At 43.4% G+C, this 27,415-nt stretch overlaps 1 protein-coding gene across 1 annotated transcript in view; it reads left to right on the top strand.

Annotated features, from left to right (window-relative positions):
• Positions 1–27,415, top strand: part of SLC30A9 (solute carrier family 30 member 9) — a 519,567-nt gene that overhangs the window by 223,437 nt on the left and 268,715 nt on the right. The window contains exon 9 of the mRNA XM_069201808.1: positions 2,989–3,091. Coding sequence (XP_069057909.1) covers positions 2,989–3,091 — 103 coding nt within the window. The remainder of the gene's footprint in view (positions 1–2,988; positions 3,092–27,415) is intronic.

Raw genomic sequence — 27,415 nt, 5'->3', positions numbered from 1 at the left:
CCTTTTATTAACATTATTATTTTTGATAGCGCTTGAATCCTTTTTAATAATGCTATGGGCATCTGTAGCTATGAAGGGCATTACTGCATGTGCTGGCCCCATCAAAGCCTTCCTGTATGCAGATACCATGTGCTCAGGGCTTTAACTGAACCGTATCTTCCTTTCCTGCCTTGATATCATTAATTTGTATGTTATCACAGATTTCAAGGAAATTCAAGGCATTGCTAATGTGTCAGGTTACCATAAGCACAAGTGCAGATGAATTCCGTATCTAATCAGTACAACAGACACATTAATATTTCAGAATACTGTTGAAAAAATGACTAGATGGTATGATTGAGGACAACCTTAGTCCGATGATGACTAAAATGTCCACAGATTTTAGGAGATGGTCGCCATTGCAGTTATCCCTTTGGAGAGTAGAGTCGATCAGAGTGGTTGTTGCCCCAGGTACAACGTTTATTATTTTCCCTCTGGTGATAAACAAATCACTTATAGCTCAGAAAGGCACAGAAAAAAAGAACTTTGTGTTAAGGGGACCTAGATTAAAAATTGGTAACTTATATATGCACACTGAATCAGGAGATTTATGATTGCCTCAAATGGCCCTCCTGGCAAATAAACTAATCCTCTTGGTATGTATGTAGCCAACTCCAAATAGAAGCACCCCTTCTGTGGGTTCTCATATGTAAGAACCAGTTATCCTGTTATATGAGAAATAATCCAATATAGGATGATTGTGAAGTCCCAGTTTGAAGAGTATTTATAAAAATATACGGGACAGCCTCACACTCCTCCCGCGTGTCATGCTTCAACATCAGCCATCCTGCGCTCACTAGAGAATTCACTAGTGACGGGCGAGCCCTCGCGATACACTGAGGGAATGTGCAGGGATGTGTCAAGAGTGAAATCAGGAAGGGAATCCAGAAGTGGTATAAAAATCCTGGTCACCTACTCAATGCGCTATTTACTAAAAGGGCAAGGGGATGATTAAAAGAAATGGTAGGGCAAATAAGGCTGGATAATGCAACTCTTGTCCTTAGGGGTTGATATGTTTCAGCCCTGAAAAGCCCCCACATAAGGTCTGGGGCTTTCTTCCGGACCAGAACTCCATTCTTTCACCTATACTATGTCCCTGTTAATGTCTTCACACATACGGTGTACATACAGACATACTATACCAGTTCCTAAAGTCCTGGTAGCAGCAAGAGTATTTCTCTTGTTGTCTCGTATGGTCCCTAACTGCGGGAAAACCACACCACATCTAGGAGTAAACGGGGTGGCCGTGTAGTCACACTTTCATCAAAGGTCTTACCGCTCTGCAGTACCGACTTGTGTGTTTGTAGTCCCCTCCCAAGCCCTAACTAACCACCACTATGGGTTTGGTTGGGACTGGAAAGATTGGGCTGCAATAGAGATTTGGACATGTTATATAACAATAAAACACTAGGGCAGGTGATGGTTAACATGATAATACTGGGCATGGTCTCCAGCTGTAGACTAGCTCATACAGTATTGAAGACTGATCCCTGGCTTCATACATCTGCTTTCGTTTTATACAATGCAGGCACAAGTGTTGACAGCTCTACTACAACTGAGGAGCAGCAGACATTTGCTGGATCATAACAATGGTTTAGCTAATTCAAGGGGACACACTAAAATATTTTCAAACATTAGCAGGAGAGTAGGTAGAAACACATACAGTAATTGCATACTTTGAGGCTGACTGCAAATGCACAAATTACCTTTCCAAAGGTCACCCAGTAGAATTTGTCTTCAGAAACATGGAAAGCTGGGAGTTTTGATTTCGCGGATCGGTGGCATGTTAATTGATGAATTACATGCTCCCTCAATAAAAGGGGTGCTTAGGACCTTATGGTAGACAGTACTGTAATACCAGTACACTAATTACCCATTATTAATATCAGATGGTAGACTTTTGAGTGAAGCTAAATTGAAGTTTTCATATTTTAAGATACTCTGTAGCTGGCACTGGACACTTCTACGCCTGCATAATGTAGTCTCTTATCCCATGAGGCATGTTGGAGATGTGGAGTGCAAAATTGCGATAGATTGCATTTCCTAGGGCACTGCCCTGTGGTACACCGATTTTGGAAGGAAGTATGGGCTAATCTGGCAACTGGAGAGGGTATTGTATTGTGTCATTAAACCACCAGCACTCCATGACATTTAAGGAAGCACTATCACATCCAGTTGTAGAAGACTGGCTGGCAATGTAATTGGCAGTGGTAAAACCCGTATACAGTACCACTGGTGAAAACTCGCAATACTGACTCACAGATGAATGGCTTTTAGAGGTGGCTGTTGGTGAACAAGTCATTTACAAACTCAATTATTGGATGATCCACTTTGAACTGGTTTTGGAACCGTACCTTGGACCCAGGCTACTCAATGACGATCTGAAGTGCTATGCCATCTTCCTGTTCTCGGGAAGGATGTCTATGTAGTTCATGAATATGTCCATAATGTTATCATGTGAGATTGGGGATGCGCCACGGATATAGGTATACCTGTTATTGTTCTAAACTTATTAAAATTACATGAAGTGTATCCTTGTACAAATATTCAGGAAAAGGAAAGGTCTAAATGTTGAGACTGTAGATGAGGAATATAAACCTTTAAATGGGTGGGGATTGTGATGTACTATTATTGTTTGTGGTCGGTACAGGAATGTATACCTCTGCCTTGTTTGGTCAGCCTTGTTCAGTGATTCAGAATACATGCATGTTATTTCTTTCAGTGTAAAATGTTAATAAAGAATTATTGCAAACAAACCTGGAAGCAGTTGGTATAGCGAAGTGCACTAAAAATATAGTTCACGTGCATTTGTGTGTCCTGAATCACTGGCAGAGTTGATATCTACCAAACTAGACAGACTGCAAAATGTTTGCTTGAATTCAACTTTACTCAGTATACTTTGAGATTGACATAATCAAGTAACATGCATCTTCTCTACTTGCCTACAAGAAATGGACTGAATTTCTTCTTTAAACTCCTTGCCTGGGTTTACACGGGGTCTGCCAGCATGTTTTCAGAAGCGATACATTCTTTAGCTGATACCTGCAACCAGGTAAGAAACTTTCCTTTGTTGGGTATTTTAAATTTGTTTAAACCTAATGATGCATTGATTATTCAAATTAAAAGTTTAGGAAAATGTTATGTCATATTAAGAAGATTTATGCAGCACACTAATCACCCGTGAGGGTATACAGGTGCTAGAGCATGGTGCATTGGCTGTAGGCCATGCAGTAGTGTTGAAGAGCCAGGTCTTCAGCTCCTTGAGGAATTCGAGAACTGAGGGGGAGTCTCTGATGTGTTGAGGGAGGTCGTTCCAGATTTTGGGTGCGATGTAGGAAAATAAACATCCTTCTGTTCTGCTTTTTTGAATACGGGGTGTATCTGCAAGGAAGAGTAAGCTTAGTGTAGGTGTCCGCCTACTTTGAAAGTGTATGTAGTAGTTCAGATATGCTGGTCCGATGTTGTGCAATGCTCTGTATGCATAAGGAGGTTAAATTGGCTGTGTTTGTGTATGTGGAGTTATCTGAGGTGTGGTGAGATGTGGGTGCTACAAGGGCGGTTAAGGATGAGTCTTGCTGCAGTGTTCTGAGTGGGCTGGAATCTGTTTAGGAGCTGTTTGGAGATCCCGGTGTAGAGTGTGTTGCCGTAGTCGAATATGCATGTGATGAGCTCTTGTGACGGTACGTCTGGTGTACTGGGGCAGCCATTTGAAGATCTTGGGTACCATACGTAGGATATGGAAGCAGGAGGAGTTACTTGCGCTTTCATGTTGAGTTTATCATCTAGGATGATTCCCAGGTTTCTGGCCTGGTTGGTGGGTTTTGATGTGGGTTCTACCTCTGACTGCCACCAGATAGAGTTCCACAGGGAGTTCTTGTCTCTGAAGATCCTTCCGTCTTTGTCGGAGTTGAGCTTTAGGCAGTTTGTTCTCATCTATTCTGCTATCTTGATCGTGCAGTTCATGAGATTGTTTCTGGTGGTGGTTGTCATGTCAGTGAGAAATAGGATGAGTTGGGTGTCGTCGGCTTAGGATGCCTTAGGATCATCTGTTGATAGCGAGCAGAGGCATGCAGATGTTGAATAGGGAAGGACTGAGTGATGAGTCCTGAGGGACTCCTCAGATCTTGTTCTTGGATTCCGATGTGTAGGGTGGTTGTTCTTCCTGTGAGGAAGCAGCCTATCCAGTTAACAGCTAGTCCTTGGGTGCCAATGTCATGGATTCTTCTGTCAAATGTGTGGTGAGAGACTGCGTTAAAGGCTGCAGAGCGATCGAGCAAGATGAGGGTTGCGATCTCTTCTTTGTTCTATTATGGTTCGTATGTTATCTGTGTTTGTGATGAGTGCCGTTTCCGTGCTATGGTTACTTCTGAATCCTGATTGGGAGTGGTCCAGAAGGTGGTGCATTTCTTGCTGGCTGGTGAGTAGTTTGTTGATGGTTTTCTCCATCACTTTGGCGGGGTAGAGAAGTGGTGAGATGGGACAGAGGTTGCTCAGCTCGTTGGGTTGCTGATGGCATTTTTTGAGGAGGGCTTTCACTGCAGCCTGTTGCTAGTAATCAGAGTAGGTGACAGATATGGCAGAGGCGGTGATGATTTGGGTGAGGGTGTTGCTTATCGAAGATCCTCCCATGTGTAGACGTGATGGGGAGTAAGCATCTTTTAAGGTGCTGGAGTGGACCTTCTGCACGCTTGCTGCTGTCTCTTATCGGTCATGTGTCCATCTTAGATGGTGGTTTGCAGGTTGGCAATGAGGTCTCTGGGGTCAAGTTTTTCAAAGTTACTGTAGATGTTTGCTATTTTGCTGTGGAATAAGTTTGATAAGTTGTCACAGAGTCCCTGTGAGTAGGTGATGCTGGCTTCGGGGGCTGTAAATTCTTTTTAAATAGAGAAGATTTATGTGCAAATGTTGGTGCTCAATTCGATAAATTTCACTGGTGCTCTTTTTTTTTGGGTGTTTCGCAGTTGCTGGCGGTAACGTCTGAGTGCAGCCTTTGTGAGGTTCTGACTGTGGTCTACTGGTTGGTTCTCAATTTCAATTCTAGCTGTTTGCAATGATATTTGGATTCTCAGAGGTTGTCTATGTACCAGCTGACCTGTTTGTTGGCTCTTTTTTGTCTGTTGGTTCTGATTGGTACGAAGGAGTCTGTACAGTTCGTGATACATTTGTTGAATATGGTGATGTCCTCTTTAAGGTTGTTGGTGATGTTAGTTTGGTCCATGTTGAGGGAATTGAGCCAGTCTGCTTCTGAGATTTTTCCCCAGCTGTAGCTTGATAGGCTGATGTTAGTGAGTATGTTGAATTGTGGTGTGATTTGGAAGTTGATGATGGAGTGGTCTGTCCATGTTAGCGGTGAAGTGGAGTTGTATATGATCTTGTCACTGGTGGCAAAGATTGGGTCCAGTCTGTGTCCAGCGATGTGACTTGGGTCTGTGATGAGCTGGGCGAGTCCGATGCTGGCCAGGCTTTCGAGGGAGCTGTGGAGTAGGGGTCCATTTGGTCTTTTAGGTGGAAATTGAGATTGTCGAATAATATTAAGCCCTAGAGTTGATGATGTCCACGATGAGACTGCTGAAGATTGCCCGCAGTCCTGGTGGTCTGCAGGCGAGAGCTGGTTTTAGGGTGAGTGTCATTAATTTGCAGTTTGAAGTGCATGTGTTCACAAGAAGGTGGTGGTGTTCTCTGTGAATGTAGAACATTTGATGGTTTCCTTGTGGACGATGGCGAGTCCTCTTCTAGCTTGTAAAGGCAGCCTTGTTGTGTGATCTTGCATCCTGTTGGTATAGCCACTGGGATGTTGGGCTGCCGACGTGGGGTTGAGCCAGGCTTCCGTGAGGGACAGAAGGTCTGGTGTGTTGTTGCTGTGCAGATCCCAATTCGCTGTGGCTTGTTTGCTGAGAGATCGTTTGTTGAGCAGCATGCATGAGAGTGGCTGTTGGCATTGTGAGTTTGGGGTAGGTGGTGATGTTGGTGCTAGAGAGGTGTGTGTGGGAATGCAGCTGCAGGTGAATAAGCAGTGGATGCATGTGAAAGCTTCTACCATGGTGTGTGGGGTGGCAGCAGCAGGATGAGGATGTCCCAGGTCAAGTGATCGAAGGTGTGCTGCAGAGTATCACAGTGGACTGATCAGACCAGGATTCCTGGCTTTGCCCAGTTGTTGCCATTAATTAGGTTCTTCCAGGGGGAGGCGCATAGGGGAGTTGGGGGGGCTACTGCGGCAGTGGAAGAAAAGGTGGGAAGTAGAATACGGCAGGAGGTGCATGTAAGCAGTGGGAGGAGGGGAGCTGTAAGAAGAGCAACAGAGTGGGCAGAAGGCCAGAACGCGAGAGAGAATCCACAAAGCACAAAAAGCCTGAAAGAGCAGAAACTGGCAAAAAAAAAGCAAGGATCGTCACAAAGGAGCACAAAAGTGCGAATAATATCAAGTGGCACACAATGTTGCAAAAAAAAGCACAAAACAGCATAGAATGGCACAGATGAACACAAATGAGCAACAAATAGCACAAAGAGCATAAAATAGCACAAAAAGAGCAAAGAAAGGCACAGAGGAGCACAAACGAGCAACAAATAGCACAAATGAGCTTAAAACAGGACAGAAAAGGAACAAGCATTTGCAATGCAATGGGTCTCCCATTTGCTCAAGTTAGAGCTATTGGTATTGTAAATTCATAACTGGACTTTTCTTGCCACATAAATTGGTCAAACCTGCCTCATAATTTCGTCTTTTTCTTCCATATAATTCCAGTGGCCCTGCATATACCCAAAGCACTTCCATTTACCTCTATCTACAGCAAAAAATTAAAATGTTGCCAATTAGCTAATGTTGGGCACAATAATAGGCTGCCTCCCGTCCCGTTACTCCAGCATCAATTTGGATTTAGCAATCTTACACAGACAAGATCAAGTGCATTTAGAAATTTACTAATGGAAAATAAAACTGATAAAGCTAGACTACTGGAAACTGAAACGTTCACCCACATAATTTTGCCAATTATTTTTCTTCACAACAAAAATATATTGTTAAGGAAGGCCCATATAATTCTTTTTTCATCTCCTTTGACAACTCACATTGCAGCTACCGTCCCAACCATAACCACTGTCCCAAACATACATGGAGGAATTGGACGATCCATACTATTATAATGCCTAATAAGGTATGATGGAGTTTCACCATTATTAAGTGCAGGGTATTAGAGGAGGAAGCTTTTGCAATGGAGGCATTGTTGGAATAAAGAACGCTCTGATAAACGACCCACCATTTGTGCAGTTTCTTAAAAAAAAAAAGAAATGTTTATTTTTTTAATACAAAGCAGTTAGTGCAAAGGTTCTCCAACTGCCTGGATCGTACAGGAAATAATAAAAAAGCTAAATATTAGATGCTTGCCACTAAATTGCTTCCTATCGCTAACACATTTCGGAAGGAAAAGAGCAACTGGGGCACAGGAACGTGAATTAATCCTCTTTACATCCCACAGTCCGGCAAGTCCTGCTGCAGCCTGTCAAAGTGTTCTGACAAAAGCCCTAGCATTCCTCCTTGCCCTGTTGCCAGGCCAACTCACAGTGAGGAAGGAAATAGAAAAACTGGCTCTAATAAACCCATTTGGAGAAGAGAGAAAGAGCCAGGAGGCGACTGCAGGGTGGAAATCCTCTCAGCTTCTGTTAATGAAACTCCAGGAAAAGAACTCAGTGTCTACTAACACATCCCTTCTATACAACTGGGAAACACATTGCCGACCACCCACTTAAAACAGAAGTGCTTTGAGACTCTTGTGGGGCCCTGGCTACAGCTGCCTGCAAGAGTAAAAGTGGAGACTAGGGGTGCTTATAGGGGTGGGGGGAAGGAGTAGGACTGTACAGACCGAGATCATCCGAAAAATGCGAGCACATTAGATTTTGCATGTATAGTTGTATAGTGGCCCGGCATAATCTGCCATATCTTGTCTGTCCACGTTTTAAGACCGTTGCAACATGCATTTTGAGACTTGCCGTTTTGCTTTCATACTCGCAAACCTGGACTCAAACATTCTAACATGCAACGTACTGGAGACTAAAATGTCAGACATGGCAATGGGTCTCACATTTGTTTGACTTAGAACTATTAGCGTTGTAAAGTCCTAACCAGACTTTTCTTGCCACATAAATTGAAAATGAAAAGTAATACAGTTTTACATAAGCGAGTCGATTCAAAGTGCCACGCCATGAGCATGAGAGTGAAGGATCACACAAAAGGAAACAGAAGTTCACTCGCAGTCAAACGTATCAGCAGTTATGCAGTTATCAATATAACAGGGTCGATGTCATCCAACGCGCTAGATTACTGCCCAGCAAGATAGCCCTGCGTACAAAATAAAAAGAAAAAGTACTCCAGAAACCATACGGGAAACATGGAGCCTTGTATGTTTTCAGTAGTTGGTCAGTGTGCTGGAGGAGGGCTAAACACCAGAAAAGGCATGAAGTTTGCATACCTTTCAGTAATGAAATCAAGTGAATTTTAAAAGGCAAGCCCACGAACCAACAAAACTGATGGGCGTGGTTAAAAGCCCACAAAGGGATTACAACAGAGGCCAGAGTGCTTGCGCGCTAGACCCTAAAAATGAGTCCAAATGAGCACAAAAGTGAGGGGTGAAGACAGAGGAACACAGAGAACACAGGGGAGAAAGCAGTGAGCAGAGAGAAATGAGGGAGGGTCCCAAACAGCCTTGACTGGTCGGAGCACCAGTCCAGAGAAGTGTGGGGCTGGGCATAGGCACATGTTTGAGTTCCTTCTTGTTTTCAAGATTTTTTAGACAGATAATTTTTTTAAAACATCATGCATTCCACCTACATTATGCACCTGCTCCTAAGACTTCTCAATCCTCTTCGGTAGCTTCTGCTGAATATTTAAACTGGTGGGGCTCAAAGGCCCCTCCCTGTTTGTAATAAGCAAGTATACCAAACTCTAGAGGTTCTCTCAAAAGTTGGAACGCCTATGCCATGGAGTGTATTTTACAGCGGTTTCCTAAAGACGTTCTAAAAAAAATTATAGATTTTCAGCCATAGAATTGCCTACCTAGCAAGCACTGGGAATCATAGACCGGCCACAGATCATGTCTGAATAACACACTTTGTGAGCATTATCCAGTGGGTATGGCCAAAGGTCATACCCAGGACAGTGGGAAGATTGGCTGAAGGTCTGGTTGCAGGGCTTCCCCTAAATATAGCAGTATCCTCCTGGGGTAATGAATAGGTGAGATGACAGTGCTAGAAGGCAGTCTTGTCCCAAGTGAGTGCTGGGGATGAGTAAACTGCACACAAAGTATGTTCAAAGACCATGTAACAACCGGGTACAGAGAGAATTCATGATGGTGTATTTCAAGAAGGATGTAGCTGTAAGTCTTTCTTGGTCATGGCTCAAGGTTATGCCCACCTGGTGATAGGCTTCATAAAGTAAATATCTGATCGAGACTTCTAGCTGCAGATTTCTTACCTTTGAATTCCCTGGTGTCAGCTTCGAATACAGAATCTTTTTGCTGATACCCTGCGTGCGCTGTCCTGTGGCTCCACGTGGCCTCGTCAGCGTTGTTGGAGCCGTTTGTGATTTCACGGTCGTCTATAAAGGCACCACTCCGGCGCGCATATGTCAGTTCTTTTCCTTCCGTGCCGGTTAAGCGGAGGTCCAGGATCGAGCAACCCTTTCCCTTTTTTGGCAAGCCTTTTTCGACCCTTTGGTCGAAGATTTTTTCGTGTCTGTGCGAGGAATGCCATTTAGGAAGACAGGGTTTAAGCCGTGTGGTGCCTGCCATTGCGCCATGTCGGTGACTGACCCCCACCAGATATGTCTGTGGTGCCTGGACAGGGACCATGACTCGAAGTCGTGCTCCGACTGCCGGGCGATGGCCCTAAAGGCTTTGAGAGAGCGGTCTCTAAAGCTCATGGCGGCCCGGCAGTCGACTTCGGTGAGCACGACTCCTAGGAGGTCACGGTCCCACTCAAGGAGGAGGTCGCGGGACTACTCCAGAGCCCGAGGTCCTCGAGGCACTCTGGGAAGAGGCACAAGAGGACTTGGACTTGGCCATGCCCATCGGCGGATGAGACGTCATGGGAACGTCGACATTCTGAGCACGGTCCAGCGAAGCCGATGCCGGGGCCGACTTTGCGTCTCCCCCCTTATCCGGGAGCCAGAGCGACCCCCATTGAAATTAAAGACTTTTACGAAGCCATGCGCCTTGTTATTGAGAGGGCTGCCCTGCTGGTGGGTTTTTGGACAGCAGGGGCCCCATCAGGTTTGACGCCAGGTCTGCATCGACACTTCCCCCACCTCCGGTGCACACTGGTGGTGATAGCCCCATCCTCATTCCAGGTGATTCAGAGCTGGAACAATGTTGCATGACTCCTATTCTGACTTCAACGGCGCCAACTCGGCCCAGATCAGTGCCTGAGGCTTATTTTGATCAGCCAGGCACAGGTGAAGATTGGGAGGGGTCTGAGGACCCTTTATAATATGGATTAGAGGAGCAGGACTGGTATAAGGAGCTAGGGTAAGCCAGCGGACTGGATACTTCTCCAGATACTGGTATGCTCTCACCTCCTTCTGTGGCTACAGAGGAGGGAGCATCTTATGTCATGGTGGTGCGTCGAACGGCTGAGGTCTTGGACTTGGAGTTGCCTACGGTGCCGGTCAGGACTAACATTCTGATAGAGGTGCTTCAGCCAGGCGTTGCTACATCAGATCCGACATTAACCTTTAATGAAGTTCTTACTGATGTCCTGCTGGGGTCGTGGTCCAAACCCAGCACCGGGGCTCCTGTAAATAGACAATTGGCTGCCACCATCGACCAGCTTCTACAGACCCTAGTTTCCTCACCTGACACTCCTCGCCGGAGAGCTTGGTGGTCCAAGCCTCCACTTCTGTGGTGCCTTCCCTTCCACTCCCCTAGTTAGGGAATCCAAGAGGCTGGACAAATTTGGGAAGAAGATGTTTTCTTCCTCCAGCCTGGCATTGAGGTCCGTCAACACCTCATGTCTATTTGGCTGTATTTCCCCATACTTTATGGGATACGGTGGCACATGTCCTACTCCCGGTCCCTGAGAGCATACCGGACACACTCACTCAAGCTGTCAAGGATGGGAGATATGCAGCCAAGTTTACCATTCTGTGTGGTCTGGACACAACAGACTCACTGGGCAGGGCGATTTCCGCTGCCTACAACTGGCTTTTTGGGGGATGTTCAGCCAAATCTGATGGACATGCCCTTCGATATCTCATGTCTTTTTGGAGAAGGCAGACTCATCGCTTGAACCGTTCAAGGACTCTCGAGCCATGTCCTGGATTTCGGTGAGACAGACTCTGAGGCTGTTGGGACTCATTGCTTCCTTGATCCTGTTGATCAAACATGTCAGATGGTACGTGAGGGCTCTGCAATGGGACCTGGAGTTCCATTGGGCGCAGCATCAGGGAAATCTTTCCGACACAGTTCAGATCTCAGAGGGAACTGCAAAAGACCTGCAGTGGTCATTGGTGAACGGCGATTGGGTCAGAGGCAGACTCCTCTCCCTTCCCCAGGCAGATCTTACAGTAGTGGCAGAGGTGTCACTTCTGGGATGGGGCTGCCATCTGGGCGAGGTGGAGATCAGAGGTCTCTGGTCTCCAGCAGAATCCGGACTCCATATCAACTTGCTGGATCTCCGGGTGATCCGACTGGCATTGAAAGCCTGATTTGTCAGGTGGCAACGTGGGCATCTTTGCACACGTTTGCAAAGCATTACTGCCTGGACAGTCAGGTACGAAGAGATGGGCATTTTGCTCGTTCAGTCCTTCAGGACTTCTTAGTGTAAGTAGAAATATCTGCAGCCCACCGCCAGGAGGTTATGGCTTGGGTATCTAATGGAAGGTAAGGAATCTGCAGCTAGAAGTCTCTATCAGATGAACAAGTTACTTTTCTTAAGTAATGGATTATCTGTTAGAGACTCTATCTAGCTGCAGATTCCTTACACCCAACCATGCCTCACTGCTCTGTGGATATGTCTAGTAGGGTTAGGGTTTATTCCTTTCAGGGCCCTAGGTTTGCACATACAAAATGTCAGTTCTATCCATGACTCTGCGCTTCTGTCGTGGAAGAGTTGTGGATAAAAGAAATGGCATATGCTCGCCAACCGTGACACCACAGATGGCTCCAACGATGCTGATGAAGCCACGCGGAGCCGGACGACGCACATGGATCCGAACGGCACACGCAGGGTATTGCTCAACAAAAAGATTCCGGATTCGAAGCTGACACCAGGGAATTCAAAGGTAAAGAATCTGCAGCTAGATAGTCTCTACCAGATAATGTGTTACTGAAGGTAAGTAACTTGTTCATCATTCCAAAAACATAATTGAAAAATACAGTAAAGAATGCTGAGTGCTAAGAAATTCCTCAATATTATACTTACATAAGACAGGCAAAATAAATCTAGTTTTTCATTTAAGGTATGGTATAGTTTTGGTCCAAGGTACATTACTTATGACTTCACATATGAAATCTCACATAATACAAAATTACATCATTGATTATACCACTGGTGACATCATAAATGATGTGACAAGTAATGCCATTCACACCTCAGTTATTGCATAGGCCTAAAGCCATGCAATCCAAAACCAATGTTTACTCAAAGATAACTTGGCTAGAAAGGCTTCAGTAACACTGGCATAGTAGATGCCTCTGTACACTTGACTGACCATGAAATGACAACGAACAGTTGTGTTGGAAATGATATAGATGCAAAATGGTCTTTGATATGTAGAAGGTCGGTTGAAAAATCGAGGGGTCTGGTATTTTATAAAATATTTGCTTGTCCAAGAGACGGGATTCTTCCGAAATCTTCTTGTGCAGTAAAAAAAAAAAAAAAAAAAGAAATGTTCTTTTTGGTGCAATACCATAGGTGAGAGATTATGATAACATTCTCATTATACCATAGCTTTGATATTAGCCCCCCCCCCCACCCCCCTTATTATGCAAGAGCTCATATTACATCAGGTTTTGGATACTAAGAAGACAGTGATATCTCAACCCCTTCACTAATCTACATAGAGGCAATGCAAGGCGACAGGAAGCGGTATTTACAGGGTTGGAACACCCTTCAATTATATATATATCTATATGTTTGATGGCATGTGTAGCTGCAGATACGCATGCTTTGCATAGGTCCCGCCATCTAGTGTTGGGTTCGGAGTGTTACAAGTTGTTTTTCTTCCCAGAAGTCTTTTTTCGAACCACGGGATCGAATGACAACTCCTTTCGGTGATAGTGCGCGTGGGCAACGACTCCTTTGTTAGATTGTTTTCTTTCCGCTGTCGGGTTCGGACATGTTTCCCCTCGCTCCAAGACCTTTGAATCTGAAATTTTATAATAACTTTATTCTACTGTCGGTTTTGATCGCGTTTCCACCTGTAATCGAGCCAATAGTTCCGTCAAACTCGAAAACACCCTTTTTGGGCCCTCGTGCCCTATTCGGGCCTGTTCAGGCCTACCACGCCGGAGCCTCATGGATCGGACTCCATTCTAATTCTGTCCTCGATGCCATGCAAAATTCCCTATACAGATCAACACATGGTATGTAACCTCTGTCTCTCTCCCGAACATCGAGAAGAAGACTGTGAAACTTGTCGGTCGTTCCGGTCGAAAAAGACACTGTGTGACCACAGAGCAAGGAGACTCGAGATGGCATCGAAGCTACAGAGTCCACCAACACCTTAGAAGAGGAGCAGGCACAGACGGCTGTTTCGTTCCAGGACACCGACTCCGAAACAGACTCGGATGAAGACAGCCAACCGATCACTGTGTCTCAGCAAGTGAGTACACCTGCCCCTACGCCCACTTCCAAGAGACCTATTAAGCCCTTGGGTGCACCACTGCCAGAGAGCCATGATTCCACCCAAAAGAAAATCATTGTCGACCGACCTTTGGGTTCGGCGCCGGAAAAAGGCCACACCTGTTTCGATGCCGGAGTCGAGCAAATCTATTAAAAGCTCCACATCTGAGCCGAGCCGAGGTCCACACTCTTCTGAGTCGAAAATTCAACATCCGGCTTCCTAGCCGAAACCACAGGCTGTATCTTCGGGAATGAAAAAGTTATCCACCACTTCGGAGCCGAAAAAATCTTTTTATACAAAGGAACAAGGACTTTTGAGCCTATTAAAACAACACAGCTCAAAGACAATTGATGATCAATCCTCTAAAACTGCTGGAACATCAGAAGATCTTTCTGAAGACTCAGATATTCAGCCTATCCTTGAATTCATGGACACCAAACAAAGAAGAATACATATCCAAAAGGAGACTGGGAAGATCATTGCTTCACCTCCTCCACAAACCAAGAGAAAGCTGGTGTTTCAAGAGACTCTTGACACTGCTCCACCACCAGCAAAGATATTTAAAAGGAAGGATAAACCATCACCTTTACAAATTTCTCCACCACATTCGCCAAAACTTTTTCTCTCCACCACCTACTACCCCACCACCATTGACTTCACCAACATATTCCCATACATATTCACATAGAGATACAGTTGACCCCTGGGACTTGTATGATCCAGATCCCATACAACTGAATGACCCAGACCTCTATCCGTCCAAACCTTAACCACCAGAGAATAGCACGACTTATACACAGGTCATTTCGAGAGCAGCTGCGTACCATGGGGTTCATATGCATGCTGAGCCTTTGGAGGAGGATTTTCTTTTCAACACATTGTCCTCTAACCACTCACAATACCAGTGCTTGTCGATGTTGCCTGGTATGCTTAGACATGCAGACTACATATTTAAAGGACCTGTTAAGGCTAGGATTTTAACTCCCAGAATAGACAAAAATTACAAGCCAGCAGCAACAGACCCAGTTTATATTACACAACAGGTCCCACCAGACTCTGTTGTAGTCAGCGCTGCTAGGAAAAGGGCCAATAGCCAATCTTCAGGGGATACCCCTTCCCCGATAAAGAAAGTAGAAAGTTTGATGCTGCTGGTAAGAGGGTACCTATGCAAGCAGCTAACCAATGGTGCATTGCCAATTCACAAGCCCTGTTAGCGAGGTATGACAGAGCACACTGGGACGAAAAGCAGGAATTTTTACAATACCTGCCAAAAGAACATCAAAAAAGAGCTCAACAAATTGTTGAAGGTCAGGCAATTAGCAATAACCAAATAAGTTCTGCTCTTGACTCAGCCAATACAGCAGCTAGATGCATAAACACTAGCATAACCATCCGCAGGCATGCATGGCTAAGATCTTCGGGGTTCAAACCAGAGATCAAATAGGCAGTGCTCAATAGGCCCTTTGATTAAAAAAAGAAAAAAAAAAAAAAAAAAATCTATTTTGACCTGAGGTTGACACAACTATTGAGAATCTTGGGAAGGACTCTGACACTGCAAAAGCTATGGGAGCTCTACACACTACACCTTATAGAGGTTCCTTTCGTAAACAGCAATTTAGAGGAGGTATCAAGCCCCAGTCTGCAGAGGCTTCCACCTCGCAAGCTAAACAAGGTCAGCAGCAATACCAAAGAGTAGCATTTAGAGGCTCTTACAGAGGTCAACACTTCAGAGGCAAATTTCAAGCCTCAAAGTGTCACAACTCCCTCAAAACAGTTTCTTCCTCAGTATACCTCAACCCCACACATTTCCTGTGGGGGGCAGACTGCAGCAATTCCACTCCCAATAGCAAAACATCACCATCAACATCAACAACTGCCTAGAACTCATTTCTACTCCTCCAAACATTTCCCCCTCACTATCACAGGCTGTCCCCAGAACACAACGTTCTGTTACAACTAGAGGTACAATTGCTATTACTAAAAGAAGCAATAGAATTGGTTCCAAAATCTTAACAGGGAACAGGAGTATATTCACTATATTTCCTCATACCCAAAAAGGAGGGCACTCTCAGACCCATTCTGGATCTCAGACAACTAAATCTATTTATCCTGTCAGAACATTTTCACATGGTAACTCTGCAGGACGTCATTCTACTACTGCAAAAGCAAGTTTACATGACTGCATTAGATCTCAAAGATGCCTATTTTCATATCCACATATATCCAGCTCATCGAAAATACCTAAGGTTTGTAATAGCAGGAAAACACTACCAATTCAAGGTTCTTCCCTTCGGCATTACACCAGCTCCAAGGGTTTTCACAAAATGTCTAGCTGTAGTAGCAGCTTACCTAAGACGACGACACATTTATGTCTTTCCTTAGCTAGACGACTGGCTAATAAAATCAAGCAATATTATAAAATGCCAGGAACACACTCTATACACAGTAGAAACCCTACACACATTGGGATTCACAATCAATTACCAAAAATCTCATCTTCAACCAGCAGAGGTTCATCCTTACCCAGGTGCTATTCTCAGTACCCAAAACGCCTTAGCCTATCCAAATACACAAAGGATACAGGCTTTTCAAAATCGTATATCACAGATACAGCCCAATCAACGTTACACTGTAAAGTTTATCATGAAACTATTGGGAATGATGGCATCATGCGTAGCAATAGTACTGCATGCAAGATTAAACATGAGAACACTACAACAGTGCCTCTCACAGCAAAGGTCTCAAGCACAGGGTCAATTCCAGGATCTAGTGTTGTTAGACCACCAAACCCACAAATCTTTTCAATGGTGGAATCACAAGAATTTAGTAAAGGGGTGGTCATTTCAGGACCCTGTGGCTCAGACCACGATAACAACAGATGCATCAATGACATGTTGGGGAGCTCACCTCAACAGCCTTACCATACAGAGGGAATGGAATTCAATGCAGTTAACTTATCACATAAACCATTTAGAATTGTTAGCTGTGTTTCTTGCCCTAAAAGCTTTTCAACCCCTTCTCGGGCACAAAACAGTCTTGATAAAAACAGACAATATGACAACAATGTAATATCTGAAGAAACGAGGCGGAACACATTCATCTCAACTGTCCCTTCTAGCCCAAACAATATGGAAATGGGCAATTCACAATCACATTTACTTGCTAACGGAATACATCCCAGGGATACACAATCAGCTAGCAGACCTACTAAGCAGGATGCAACAACAGATACACGAATGGGAAATTAACTTTCAGATACTACAGCAGTAATTTCAAATGTGGGGAACACCAGACATAGACCCAATTGCAACAAGTGAAAATGCAAAATGCCAAAACTTTGCATCCAGGTTCCCACACCCACTATCCAAGGGCAATGCTCTATGGATCAACTGGTCAGGGATATTTTCTTACGCTTTTCCCCCCTCTCCCGCTCATTCCATTTCTAGTCAACAAACTGCATCAAAACAGACTCAAACTCATACTTATAGCACCAACGTGGGCACGTCAACCATGGTACACAACACTGTTAGATCTGTCAGTAGTACCACACATCAAACTGCCCAACAGACCAGATCTGTTAACACAAAACAAACAACTTATCAGGCATCCAGATCCAGCAATACTCAATCTAGCGATTTGGCTCCTGAAGTCTTAGAGTTTGGATATCTACATCTTCCAGCAGAATGTATGGAAGTAATTAAACAAGCTAGAAAACCCACTACCATGCAGTGTTATGCAAACAAATGGAAAAGGTTTGTGTTTTGTCAATCCAAACAGATTGCCCCTCTTTCAGCATCACTACAAGACATTGTAAGTTACTTGCTTTATCTGCAAAAGGCAAATTTAGCCTTTTCATCCATCAAAATACATCTCACTGCTATTTCAGCGTATTTGCAAAATCTACAACACACCTCTTTATTTAGAGTCCCTGTTATCAAAACCTTCATGGAAGGACTAAAACGTATCATACCACCAAGAACACCCCCAGTGCCTTCATGTAATCTAAATACTGTACTCACACGACCCACGGGTCCACCATTTGAACCTATGCATTCATGTCAGATTCAATACCTAACATGGAAAGTAGCATTCCTCGTTGCAATCACTTCATTAAGGGGAGTTAGTGAAATACAAGCTTTCACTATTGAGCAACCCTCCATACAAGTACACAAACATAAAGTAGTACTTCGGACAAACCCAAAATTCCTACCTAAGGTGATTTCGCCATTTCATATCAATCAAACAGTGGAACTTCCAGTCTTCTTCCCACAGCCAGACTCAGTAGCAGAAAGAGCGCTGCATACATTAGACATTAAAAGAGTTATAATGTATTACATTGAGAGAACTAAATCATTTAGGAAAACCAAACAGTTATTTGTGGCGTTCCAAAAAAACACATACTGGGAATACAATCTCAAAACAAGGACTAGCTAGATGGATAGTAAAATGCATCCAAACGTGCTACCTAAAAGGCAGTTATTAGTAACACCAAAAGCACATTCCACCAGAAACAAATGAGCAACAATGGCCTTTTTAGGAAATATACCAATGACCGAAATCTGTAATGCAGCCACTTGGTCAACACCCCATACATTTACCAAGCATTACTGTGTAGATGTGTTAGCTACAATACAAGCAACAGTAGGATAGGCTGTACTAAGAACACTATTTTAAACAACTTCAACTCCTACAGGCTGACCACCGCTTATGGGAGGAAAACTGCTTTGTAGTCTATGCATAGCATGTGTATCTGCAGCTACACATGCCATCGGACGGAAAATGTCACTTACCCAGTGTGCATCTGTTCGTGGCATGTTCCTCTGCAAATTCACATGCACCCTCCCGCCTCCCCGGGAGCCTGTAGTCGTTTAAGTTAAATCAAGCATTTGTACATATGTATATATATTTCTCTTCCATTAGCATGGACATCTCTTTTCTTTATACTCTATCACTCCTACCTTACCCTCTGCGGGAAAACAATCTAAGATGGAGTCGATGCCCATGCGCAATGGAGCCGAAGAGGAGGAGTCTATCGATCCCGTGACTCAAAAACACTTCTTCGAAGAAAAACAACTTGTAACACTCCGAGCCCAACACTAGATGGCAGGACTTATGCATAGCATGTGAATCTGCAGAGGAACGTGCCACAAACAGATGTACACTGGGTAAGTGACATTTCCCATATTTTACATTTACATGGACATCTTATGAACATTTAGTTCTACATTTATATTCTTTCACTCTATCACTCCTTCCTACACCCTTCTGCGGGAAAACAATCTAACAGTGGAGTCTATGCCCATGCTCACTATCACGGAAAGGAGGATTCATTCCATCCCGTGACTCGAAAAAAGATTTCTTCGAAGAAAAGCAACTTTTAACACTCTGAGGCCAACACTAGAATGCGGGACCTATGCATAGAATGTGAATCTGCAGCACTACATGCCAAGGACAAATGTATACTGGGTAAGTGACATTTTCCGCATGTTTAAGGATTCTTAGCAGCTCCTCTCCAATCTGGAATTGTCCTCCTAACAGGGCTGGGATAAAAAGGGAAGGTATGAAAAGTGAATTTGCAGTAGCTTAGCAAATTTTCACAGAAGGTTGTAAATCTGCACCAGCTCAAGGACATATACCTAAAGTGCACTTTTGGGACATTATTGAACAATTGAGCCCCTAATTTATTTTCTTGTTGCCCATGATGGTGTAACACCAGTTTTCCGTTATTAATTTTTTAAAAAAATATTGGCATGCTTCAAATATGTTTTGCCACATGATGGCTCAGAGAAATAGTATCTAAAGTTGCACAATAGGTTAATTGCAGAGTTACAATTTTTATATACATTTTTAATGCAAAGAATAATCTCTCTTGCTTTTTGTCCTTCTGCATCTATTTGCACATAATCAATGAGCATTCTGGAAGCGTTATAATTAGCCCCAAATTGTTAAATATTGCAAAGGTATACACATTTTTATACTGGAACTACTGTGGTGATGCAAGGTCAGATTACAATTAACAGCATTTCCCTAGAGCACTTGCTCTCATGGTAAGGGCGTTAGTGTTAATTATATGTACAGATTTGAGCAATTTATACATAAGGATTCTAATTTTTCCTTTAGCTCATGACCGTCTTTGTCTCAGGGGATAGAAATTCCACACCCCTGAAAGTCACTGACAGTTACTGGAGGTCTGCAGAGTTAGTTTAAAGGAGCAATCCACCAGGCCACAGACCAACACTAAATGTCCCTGTAAATGCTGTAAATAGAGAAGCAAGGATTGGATACTGCTGGCCTTCACTATCTATAGTGAAAGGCCATTGCATAACCGAAATATTACATCCTTTCCTAAAATTATCTTGTTTTCCCACAGTTGTCCTACCCAGACGGTGGTGCTATATTCTGAAAATGTGCAGCTTCAGTCTGTAAATGTGTACCATTATCTTCATATACTGCTAAGATGTATACCCAAACTTCATCATGCATCTAGAATTTGCCACAACATTAAAAATATCATCTTAGCACTAAGGAGTCATATTAACTAGAATGATGGTTATAACTGTATACATATTGTAACATTGCAGTTGTTTTTTCCTACACACAATAACATACATATATTAACTGCCATATTAGAGGTATTTCTGATGGATACTTCTAACCTCGGATTCCTTAGGTTCCAGACTAGATCCAGAAACTTTTAACTTTTCTCCAGCAGTGCTCCTGTGTGCTACCAGGTGGCTCTGTAGGGCTCTGTGTTGGCTTCATACCGTCCAGAAGTGACAAAGCAGAGCCACATACAAGTGCCACCCCATCCGCTGATGTTGGTTCCTCACTTTCTATGCATTCCGACATGGATCCAGATCACTGCTCTCATTCATTAGCCTCCCAACAACTCCTACACTTGTGTGCTAAAGAATAATGTCCCCTCAAAAAGTACAGGTTTCAAACCATGCTGTGACAGTAAAAAGCAGATGTCAGTCATGGACACCCACAAGGTGTTTGGGGTTTGGGCACAACACGGACGTCGTGTGACAAATGTTCCTTTATGCGCCCAAAGGCGATCGGGACCAAGAAGTGATGTGTATGTCACTGAGCGTAAGAAGAAGCTGTGGCACTTGCGTAAGTCCCACTCCTACTCCAACTCACAGGTGCAGACTCTTACTCCTGAGGCAGGTCCTGTGAGAGGTCTACTTCACTGTCAGTCATCTGGAAAGTCCAAATGTAAGAACAAAAGAGTGAAACAGGGCTCAATCCTATTTTGCTATTCTGTATCCACAGAGAAGTCACAAGGGTCACAATGTCAGCCCATCTCATTTTAGGCCCCCTGGTCGCAGAGCCAGTTCCACAACTAATTCTTCTGAGCTCTCAATTTGCTGGGCCACCTGTGATACTACAACAGTGTTGCCTCCAAGGAGTCAATGCTGCCGATTTGTAGCACAGACTATACATTTACTCTGTTACCATACTTGAAAACATAAAAGTTGTATGATTTAGTATCATACAACTTTTATGTTTTCAAGTATGGTAACAGAGTAAATGGATGCTGAAGCTTAGATTGGACCAAATTCCAGCTTTTATCACGTGGAAGCCTATGGTTGAAAATCATGTGAATATGGACAGAACACTAAATATTTGTTCCTTCTGCCAACTAAATAGGCGGTCATATGCACATTTGACTACATTTTGCACAACGTTTTGTCGAGTAAGAAAAAAAAACATTTCTCCCAGTTTTTAGAGACCTACAGATTCGTCGAGAAAAGCAACTGATTATCCTAGTGCAGATATGCCAAAATATAAGACCCACTTATCATACTGGACCATTTTCAGGCTGAGCATAGCAGCGCGGAAGCGCTGCTTTTTCGACGTGTTGGTATGTATCTGGGCTTTTAACCACACCCATCCCGATCACTCGTTCCTGGGCTTGCCTTTCAAAAATCCTTCGTTTTCGTTGCTAACTGCTTTACATTTGTCCATCCTTGAGGCAGTTTGGTTACCGCCTTGGACATCGCCCCTGTTACATGGATAATTGCACTTTTGTCGATAACTGACTGGGAGCAAACTTATTTATCCTTTTGTCTCTCTCTCCGCGCTCAAAGCGGAGCTTTGAATTGTCTTGCTTATGTCAACTGTTTTATTTTTCATTTTCAGTTTGCTTGGCAAGAAAAGCCCAGTTAGTAATTTACAACGCTAATAGCTCTAACGCGAGCAAACGCAAAACCCATTGCATTGCAAATGCTTTTTTAACACTGTAATGGATAAATTGGCTTATTTAAAATAGTATGCCGATATATGCTACATAAAGTCCAGGGATTTGGGACACAAGCTGAATATATGGAGTTTGCACATGCAACTTTGTACTTCGCCATATAGTCTTAATTTATTTTGATGCAACATTTTTTACTTTTAAATTGAGTTGTACTGAGGATGTGTTTGACAAAGGATTGTGAGAGTTGATATGTTGAGAAATATAAGGAGTTAGCACCTGGCACTTTGCACCTTATCATAAAGCCTTGTTTTTAGTTGTGCAATATTCTTAACTTTTTAATTGGGTTGTATTGAGGGTTTTGGGATCGATAGCTGATCGGATGAGTTGGGTCTAAAGAAGATAGAGACGTTACAACACAATCATGTTTTATATAGAGTGCACTGTGCACTTAATTTGAAATTGTATTTATACTACCACTAAATTGACCTCCGTACGGAGTTTAAGTTATAAACACTTGTATTTCGCACTGACTCGAAATTAACATAGTATAATTAAAGTATTCTGGTGTTTCTACTTCTTGCTTGAATTAAAATGATGGCAAATTAAAGATTGTGGGAGGAAGTCTTATTAAATCAATCCGGTGTCTGGAATGAATTTAACCACAGAAGCCTTTTGTTTCTGACCAATAGATAACATATCATAAAGTATGTAGAGAGTGAGCAGGCATTTTGGAGTATGTTATTTACATGATATTAAAGAATTAAATGGGTTAGTCTTCTTTGTTTTAGCAAAATGTATCCAAATTATAACTCAAAATAGTTTGTAATTTGTGCTTGCAGCTTTTTAGATGTAATGTATTATTAATTAACAATCGAGCTTTTTGATTGTTTTAATTGTGCATGATGATTGTAATGTTTGTTTTGCCTTGTCGGCAATATATCAGACAAATACATTTGAACTACACTGTTGCACACATCCACTCTGGCTCCACGAACTGCGTTGGGCCCTTGGTAATCGACGCTGATACCAATGCCACTGGCATCAGAGGAGGATCCAGCCCTGATTACCTCTTTAAGCCAAGATGCCATATTCCGTCTTGCAACTTCGCAGTGCACCTTGAAGGTACTTACCTTATGAACTTCCTGCAGCCCGAGGTATGAATCATTTACTCAGACAGGCCAGGATTTCAGCCTCTTACTTGAAATTGCTGGCATGTTTCCACATGTGGACGAAAGAACTGTTCACATACCTACTTGAAGTTTGATCACGTTTATTAAGCGAAAAAAGTAAAGTGCAAGATCTCGGAGCAAAGTATCAAGGGATTGCTCTTAGCAATGAGCATCTAATGCTCACACATTCCTCCCTTTTCATAATTTTTTTTATGGATTTATCCGTTCTAACATTGAATGGAACGCACATACAGTATAACACAAACTGAAACACGGATGTTGTTGCAGGTGCACAACTTTCTTGTTTGAAAATGCAGCAGACCTTGAGGAAAGAAATAAGAAAAATCACCTCCGGATGTTCAGTTAGCTAATTAACCCAGGAGTGAAGCATGTGCAGCTGTGCTTAACATAAGGGCAGGGGGTAAACAATATGGCCTTACTCATTATGGTAGATTCAAAGCAAATTTGTACATTTTCTGAATATCTCCCATTGTACTTGGTGGTGAAAATCTTAAAGCAATTCTGTTGACATTAACCCCTTCGCTGTCAGGCCTTTTCCCCCCTCAGGTGCCAGGCCTTTTTTTTGGCTATTTGTGTCAGTTCGCTCTTAGGCCCTCGTAACTTTTGTCCACATAAGCTACCCACACCAAATTTGCTTCCTTTTTTCCCAACATCCTATGGATTCTAGAGGTACCCAGAGTTTATGGGTTCCCCTGGAGGAGACCAAGAAATTAGCCAAAATACATCAACATTTTATTTTTTTATTTTTGTTTTCTTTCTAAAAATGTGGACAAAAGGCTGCAGAAGAAGGCTTGTGGTTTTTTCCCTGAAAATGGCATCCACAAAGGGTTTGTGTTGCTAAAATCACCACCTTCCCACCTTTGAGGAACAGGCAGACTTGAATCAGAAAATCACATTTTTCAGCAGAATTTTGGCATTTTACTGGGACATAGCCCATTTTTAATATTTTTTGTGCTTTTAGCCTCATTCCAGTTATTGACAGAAATGGGTATGAAACCAAGCTAAACATTTCTGAAAAGTAGACAAAATTCTGAATTCACCAAGGGGTCATTTGTGTATACCCTACAAGGTTTTCCCACAGAAAATAAAAGCTGAAATAAAAAAAAAAAATGAAATTAAGGTTAAACAAAGCCACTTTTCTCCACATGTTACTCTGTAACTTTTTCCTTCGATGTCAGATTTTCAAAAGTAATATACCGTTATGTCTGCAGGACTCTTCTGGTTGCGGGGATATTGGGCTTGTAGGTTCATCAAGAACCCTAGGTACCCAGAGCGAATAAAGGAGCTGCACCTTGCAATGGGTTTTCATTGTATACCGGGTATACAGCAATTCATTTGGTGAAATATAAAGAGTGAAAAATAGGTATCAAGGAAACCTTTGTATTTCCAAAATGGGCACAGGATACGGTGTTGAGAAGCAGTGGTTACTTGCACATCTCTGAATGGGGTGCCCATACTAGCATGTGAATTACAGGACATTTCTCAAATAGACATCTTTTTTTACACACTGTCTTACATTTGTAAGCAAAAAATGTAGAGAATGACAAGGGGCAACAACACTTGTTCTGCTATTCTGTGTTCCTCCAAATCTCCTGATAAAAAGGTACCTCACTTGCGCGGGTAGGCCTAATGCCCGAGACAGGAAACGCAACATGGGCACCTCACATTTTTACATTAAAATCTGACGTGTTTTTTGGACTGTGGATTTTGGCCCCTAGCTCAGTCGGCACCTAGGGAAATCTACCAAACCTGTGCATGTTTGAAAATTAGACACCTAGGAGAATCCAGGATGGTGTGACGTGTTGGGCTCTCACCAGGTTCTGTTACCCAGAATCCTTTGCAAACCTCAAAATCTGGCCCAAAAAACACTTTTTCCTAATATTTTGGTGATAAAAAGTTCTGGAATCTGAGAGGAGCCGCACATTTTCTTCCACACAGCATTCCCCCAAGGCTCCCAATAAAAATGGTACCTCACTTCTGTGGGTGGCCTAGTGCCCGCAACAGGAAATGCCCCAAAACACATGGACACATCACATTTTCCCAAAGAAAACAGACCTGTTTTTTGGAAAGTGCCTAGCTGTGCATTTTGGTCTCTAGCGCAGCCGGCACCTAGGAAAACCTACCAAACCTGTGCATTTTTTAAAACTAGACACATAGGGAAATCCAAGCTGGGGTGACATGTGAGGCTCTCACCAGGTTCTGTTACCAAGAATCCTTTGCAAATCTCAACATTTGACAAAAAAAACAAAAAACAATTTTTCTACTCATTTCATTGACAGAAAGTTCTGGAATCTGAGAGGAGGCACAAATTTCCTTCCACCCAGCGTTCCTCCAAGTCTCCCAATAAAAATGGTACCTCACTTATGTGGGCAGGCCTAGTGCCCGCGAAAGGAAATGCCCCAAAACACTATGTGGACACATCAAAATTATCAAGTACAAAACTACCTGTGTGTGTGTGTTTGTGTGCGTGTGTGTGTGTGTCTATGTGGAAGCGGGGGGCACCTGTGTTTTCGGTCCTGGGCTCAGCAGCCATATGGGGAAACCACCCAAACATTTCTGAAAACTAGACACCCGAGGGAGTCCAGGGAGGTGTTACTTGCGTGGATCCCACAGTGTTTTATTACCCAGAATCCTCAGCAAACCTCAAATGTAGCTAAAAAAAATCATATTTTTCCCACATTTCTGTGTGGGATCACCTCACCGGTGCAAATTTCCTACCATCCAACGTTCCCCTCAGTCTCTTGGTAAAAATGATGCCTCACTTATGTAGTTGGGCCAAGTGCCTGTGACAGGGAAGAGCCAAAAACATATAAAAAATGAGAGGGAACCAAAGCGGGTCCAAAAGGGCAGTTTGGAAAAGAAAAAAAAAAAAAAAGGTTTTTAGGCTGACAAGTGGGGCAGAATTTTTATCTGTATAGATGCGACAATGCTGGGTGGTAGGAATGTTGTGGATTCCGGAAGGTTCCATCACAAAAATGTCGGAAAAATGTGTGATTTCCTGCAAAGTTGGAGGTTTGCAGGGCATTGTTGGAAAGAAAATGGTGTGGGGGGCATGTGACGCACACCACCCTGGGCTCACCCAGATGTTTAGTTTTCAGATGTGTCTAGGTCTCGTAGATTTTTCTACATGGCAGCGTCCCAAAGTCCAAAAAGTGCAGCCCTCACCATTCCAAGTGGGACGATTTTGAGAGTTAGACAAGCTCTCATGGGCAAAATGTAAAACCAAAACCCAAAATAATCAACTGTCCTCTTGTTTACCGTGGGATAATATGTTTTAGTGTGCGGGGGTAGAGCTGAAAGACTGTTACTCTCTAAGGTCTTTCCTTCCCTTTTCATGCCTCTCTGACCTCCCCTGCCCCCGTACCAAGGAGAAACTAATCTGTTTCTCCTCGGTTGCTCTGGAAGCTGGGCTTCCAGCATGATGAGAGGTGACTTCTGATGAGGTCAGCATGCGATTGCGCGCTGACGTCATCAGACATCATGGTGGGGGGCAGGATGGGGGCTGGGTGGAAGGGGAAGCGATTCCTCTTCCATCCCTTCCCATGCGAGGCCCTCAGGGGGAGCACTAGCACTTCCCCCAGGGGACCGTTGCTGGATGAGGTGGTTACGTCCCTGACGCATGAGCGCCACGGCAGCAGATGTAACCACCTCGTCCACGGCACCTCAAGGGTTAATCTAATAACTTCATGATTTATCTTCAGTGCACTTTTCAATATCGGTTTTAAAGTTACTGTCCGTGCTGTCGTTATCTTCAGGCATCGTAAGTGAAAAGGATAGGGGTGAACCTTTACTTTTGTAGAGGTGATAAATGACGCACATATTAGCTTGTGTTAGCATATTTAAAATAAAAAAAAGACAAACAATGAGCACTGTTTAAATAATCTTCCTACCACATCCACCATAAAACACTTTAACCCTGGCTAGATACTTATGCCACTCCCTCACACTGTACTTAATATGATCTAATTGCTCATAAACACTAAGGAGAAACATTGGGTACACAGGTACCCCCACTGGCGCACACCCAACACTCTGCAGCCAGGATAAAATCCAGAGTCAACCAGTTCCTGCATCTGGTCAGAAAATTCAGAGGCTTTCAGCAAGGCTGGTGCATAAATGACAAAATCCAGAGATGTACGGATTTGCAGTATC

Source organism: Pleurodeles waltl, chromosome 1_2 (genome assembly GCF_031143425.1).
Source record: "Pleurodeles waltl isolate 20211129_DDA chromosome 1_2, aPleWal1.hap1.20221129, whole genome shotgun sequence".
In the NCBI taxonomy this organism is placed as follows: Eukaryota; Metazoa; Chordata; class Amphibia; order Caudata; family Salamandridae; genus Pleurodeles; species Pleurodeles waltl.
The sequence above is the reverse complement of the archived record's forward strand: the minus strand, read 5'-3'. Positions and strand labels throughout refer to the sequence as shown.